At 48.6% G+C, this 5,000-nt stretch overlaps 1 protein-coding gene across 1 annotated transcript in view; it reads right to left on the reverse strand.

The window, feature by feature from the left end:
- The window catches only part of LOC310785169 (gamma-enolase), a gene marked incomplete at both ends in the record, with an annotated part of 16,900 nt that overhangs the window by 4,990 nt on the left and 6,910 nt on the right, over positions 1-5,000 (reverse strand). The window contains 5 exons of the mRNA XM_083646157.1: positions 1,054-1,251; positions 2,758-2,888; positions 3,140-3,231; positions 4,471-4,604; positions 4,782-4,851. Of these exons, the coding sequence (XP_083502283.1) occupies positions 1,054-1,251; positions 2,758-2,888; positions 3,140-3,231; positions 4,471-4,604; positions 4,782-4,851 (625 nt within the window). The remainder of the gene's footprint in view (positions 1-1,053; positions 1,252-2,757; positions 2,889-3,139; positions 3,232-4,470; positions 4,605-4,781; positions 4,852-5,000) is intronic.

Genomic DNA, 5,000 nt, shown 5'->3' on the forward strand with positions numbered 1-5,000 from the left:
AAGGTTTCCAATATGTCAGACTGAATAGCGGGAAAATGTGTAGAAATGATGCACAAAACATGTAGCTTTTCTGCAGTTGATGTAATGGAATATTTCCCTGAGTATAAACGTGCTGTAGCTTCAGTGAAGCCATACAGGTATACACATACAGGTATATGCAGTGATGGGCAAGCTACTTGGAAAATGTAGTAAGCTAAGCTATCTGTTACTCTCGATTAAATATAGCTAAACTACATTGAAGCTATCCCCAGAGAAATGTAGCAAGCTAAGCTACGAGCAACATGGCAAAAGCAGCTTGCTACATCAAAGCTACTTTTTTTCTCACATTGAATCAACTTCATGTCAAAGAACAACTTTCCACCAAACAAATAGGCAGGCAAAAAAAAAATCTAATTTTGATTATTATATTATAAAACACACTGAAACTCTCACTGGCACCATATTCAAAAACGGACAATAAAACCTGAACGTCTTCTTCATCACTACCAGTGGCTCTGCCATCTTTCAAAGTTCGTTGCTGAAGCGACTTCGCCAGCACATGACATATTTTGCTCTACCCTTAACCAATCATCAGTCTTCATTGCCTAAACCCAACCCAATCAGAGGCAGCTAGTGCCAGGTCTTGCTGCAAGATAGGCAAGGATGCTAAAAAGCAAGGATCAGACAACACTTGTTGCCAGTCATAATGGAAATGGAAGTGCTTTATTGGCTACACAGGCACACTTGACATATGCAATGTCTCCTCCTGTTTAATCCAAACTGCAGCAGAAATCTCCACTGCGTGCTTTGCTCATGGATTTTCTCTGGTGAGTAGCTTGTAGCTTTTGCGAGAAGCTACAAGCTACGTGGGTCTATAAATAGCTTAGCTACTGAAAAAGCTACTTGGTTCAAAAGTAGTGAAGCTACCACCAAGCTACTGAGAAATGTAGTTAAGCTATGTAGCTTCGCTACTTGTAGCAAGCTACTGCCCAACACTGGGTATATGTGACATTAGCTTCAGTAGAATAGAATAGAACACATGATTTAAAAAAGCCTGCTTGTGTCATGTTGTACCTGGGTAGTTGTTGACGAAGCCCTGGTAGATCTCGGCCAGCTCGTCTCCGGTGATGTGTCGCTCCGGATCCGCCGGGGATTTGAAATCCAGGTCGTATTTGCCGTCGCGGTAAAACTCTGAGGCCGCGACGTCCATCCCCACCACCACCTTATCTGTGAAGCCTGCCTTCTCTATGGCCGTCTGCAACAGGTCCAGAGCTGAGGAGGAGAGAGAGGGGGGGGGGGGAGGAGAGGGAGGAGAGGAGGAGAGAGAGGGGGAGGAGAGGGAGGGGGAGAGGAGGAGAGGGAGGGGGGAGGAGGAGGAGAGGGGGGAGGAGGAGAAGAGGGAGGGGGAGAGGGAGGAGAGGGGGAGGAGGAGGAGAGGAGAGAGAGGGGGAGGAGGAGGAGAGGGGGGAGGAGAGGGAGGAGGAGAGGAGGAGAGGGAGGGGGGAGGAGGAGGAGAGGGGGAGGAGAGGGAGGGGGAGGAGAGGGAGGGGGAGAGGAGGAGAGGGAGGGGGGAGGAGGAGGAGAGGGGGGAGGAGGAGAAGAGGGAGGAGGAGAGGGAGGAGAGGGGGAGGAGGAGAGGAGAGAGAGGGGGAGGAGGAGGAGAGGGGGAGGGGGAGGAGAGGGAGGAGGAGAGGGGGAGGAGGAGGAGAGGTAGGAGGAGAGGAGAGAGAGGGGGGAGGAGGAGAGGGAGGAGAGGAGGAGAGAGAGGGGGGAGGAGGAGAGGGAGGAGAGGGAGGAGGAGGAGAGAGAGGGGGAGGAGGAGGAGAGAGAGGGAGGGGGGAGGAGGAGAGGGAGGAGAGAGAGGGGGAGGAGGAGGAGGAGGAGGAGAGAGGGGGGAGGAGGGAAGAGAGGAGAGCAGCGGGTGAACAAGAGAATGGAGAAAGGGAAGAGGAGAGAAGGAGGGATGAAGGGAAGGGAACAAGGGAGGATGCAAGGTTGGAAAGGAGAGAGGGAGGAGGAAAGGAAAGACAATCTATAAAATGATGTTCTGCAAAAAAGCTTGAACTTCACTCTCTCTTATGGGAAGCCATTTGAAAATGTAATAGGCATGTTTGACTTACACGGTCATTTTTGACGAGTCATAATTACATTGTGACTAATCAGAATTTGCATTCAAGATATCTATAACGTTCCTTCCTGCTCAAAAAGAACATTTCAGATATCCACATCATTCTTTATGACAAAATGACGTCACTTTTGCCATTCATTTGTATGGGGTTTCTCATTACAGATATCTAAAATGATGACTCGTTGTGATTCCAGTTCAGGATATCTACAACTCATTCTGACTAGAGATCTAAAAAGGACGATGTAGCTATATTTAGGGGGAATTAAAGATATCTTGAACTGGAATTAATTTACAACTAGTCATAATTCAGATGCAGATATCCACAATGAATTGCAGATATCTGCAATGTGAATTGAAACCCCATACGCATGAATGGCAAAAGTGACATCATTTGTCCTCGGAAGAATGAGGTTGGAGATCTGAATTCTTCTTTTTGACGAGGAGGACTTGAATTCCAGACAGCTGCCAAACATATCCCATCTAAATATTACTATAAAATGGCTTCCCATGCAGTCCTCTCCTCTCTCTCCCTCCTCCCCCTCTCTCTCTCTCCCTCCTCCCCCCTCTCTCTCTCTCTCTCCTCCCCCCTCTCTCTCTCTCCCTCCTCCCCCCTCTCTCTCTCTCTCTCCTCCCCCTCTCTCTCTCCTCACCCTCGCTGTTCTCCAGGATGTTGGGGGCGAAGCCGCCCTCGTCTCCCACGTTGGTGGCGTCCTGACCGTACTTCTCCTGGATCACTTCCTTCAGCGTGTGGTACAGCTCTGAGCCTATCCTCAACGCCTCCCTGCCAACACAGCCAGGGACGAGGGGGGGTAGAAAGGTTTTATGCAATCAAGTCAACCAATTAACCAATGAATTGATCACGACAAACAACCTAACTGTGTTACTTGAAAGAGTATACTGCAAATGGAAGAGAATACTGCAAATGAAGAATATTGATCCAAAATATGACGGCTATCAGGAAATGATCAACTGCAAGCAACATACAGTATACAGGATATTTCTATGTAAATCATTTTGGAGATTGATTCTTACTTGAAAGACTCGGCGCCAACAGGAAGAACCATGAACTCCTGCATGGCCAGTTTGTTTCCTGCATGGGAGCCCCCGTTTATCACATTGAAGGCCTGGAGACAAGGAGAGGAGACAAGGAGAGGAGACAAGGAGAGGAGAGGAGACAAGGAGAGGAGAGGAGAGGAGAGAGAGGAGATGAGAGGAGAGGAGACAAGGAGAGGAGAGGAGAGAGAGGAGAGGAGACAAGGAGAGGAGAGGAGAGGAGAGGAGAGGAGAGGAGAGGAGAGGAGACAAGGAGAGAGAGGAGAGGAGGGAGAGGAAATCAGACAAGGAGAGGAGAGGAGAGAGAGGAGAGGAGAGGAGAGAGAGGAGACAAAAAGAGGAGGAGAAGAGACAAGGGGAGAGGAGGAAAGGAGACAAAGAGAAGAGAGGTGAAAGGAGAGGATACAATGAGAGGAGGAGAGGAGACAAGGAGAGGAGGAGAGGAGACAAGGAGAGGAGAGGAGAGAGAGGAGACAAGGAGAGGAGACAAGGAGAGCAGAGCAGAAGAGGAAGAGAGGAGCAAAGGAGACAAGGAGAGCAGAGGAGAAGAGGAGAGGAGACAAGGAGAGGAGACAAGGGGAGGAGAGGAGCAGAGGAGACAAGGAGAGGAGGAGAGGAGACATAGAGTGTTTAGACTGGTTTTGGATGGAAATTCTGAGCCATCCCACAGAGACACACCACAGAGAAATGCCTGTGCTGATGCCATGGTAACCGTGGTAACCCTCATTGCGTCACAGCCGTTCCATCACCTGGGTTGAAGGCGGCGTGGAGGCTGAGCTGCCATCTGCCTCAGGTGAGGACAACCAGCAGAAAGCAAAGCTGCTTTAACAGAGACGACCATGTCCCGCAGGGGAGAAGAAACAACAAGGTACATAAAAGGGACATTTTAAAAAAGGGGACTGTGAGAGACTCAAAAGTTTAAAAGCTACACAGCTCAACAGCGTTTGGTTTCAGTTCAAGCAACACGGTCTCCCGGCAGTTCCTGAAATTGTAATTTTAGAGTTAGGTCATGGTTTAGAGTTAGGTCATGGTTTAGAGTTAGGTCATGGTTTAGAGTTAGGTCATGGTTTAGTAGTTTGGTCATCATGGTTAAATAAGAAAGACATTCATTACAAATTTAAATGCCTAAAGGTTGAAAGAAATGTATACGCCCACCCCGACCACCATTTTATTTCAGGACATCACACTGCTGTCCCAACTGACAGGACAACAATGTCCCGGGTGGATATGTGTCTAATGTATGTATAGTTTTTTTTATAGGATAAAACCACTGGTGTATCTAAAGTGATAAAGATAGAGATGTTTCTTACAGGAACCGGCAGCACCAGCTCTGTGTTTCCGGCCAGGTCGGCTATGTGGCGGTACAGGGGGACGTCTTTCTCTGCTGCACCGGCTTTACAGATGGCCAGGGACACGCCTAGAATGGCGTTGGCCCCGAACTGGGCTGGAGAGAGGGGGGGGGGACAGACACAGAGAGAGGACAGGAAACAGGACAGGACAGAGACAGGACATTTTTAGAGGATAGTTATAAACATTTAATGTATATTCTCTTTTTATTTTACAGGCAACACACAACAAACATCTCCTCCATCTCCTCCATCAGGCTCGGCTCCTGACTCACATTTATTTTCTGTGCCGTCCATCTCTATCATCATGTTGTCCAGCTGCTCCTGCTCCACCACGCTGACGCCCTGCACACACACACACACACACACACACACACACACACACACACACACACACACACACACACACACACACACACGCATAGTAAAAACGGTTTGTTAGCACTTCTGCGTTTTTGTGCCTCATTAAATGTGCACACACAGTGTCTAACGTC

The sequence above is a fragment of the Poromitra crassiceps genome, assembly GCF_964638095.1.
Source record: "Poromitra crassiceps genome assembly, chromosome: 11".
Classification (NCBI taxonomy): Eukaryota; Metazoa; Chordata; class Actinopteri; order Beryciformes; family Melamphaidae; genus Poromitra; species Poromitra crassiceps.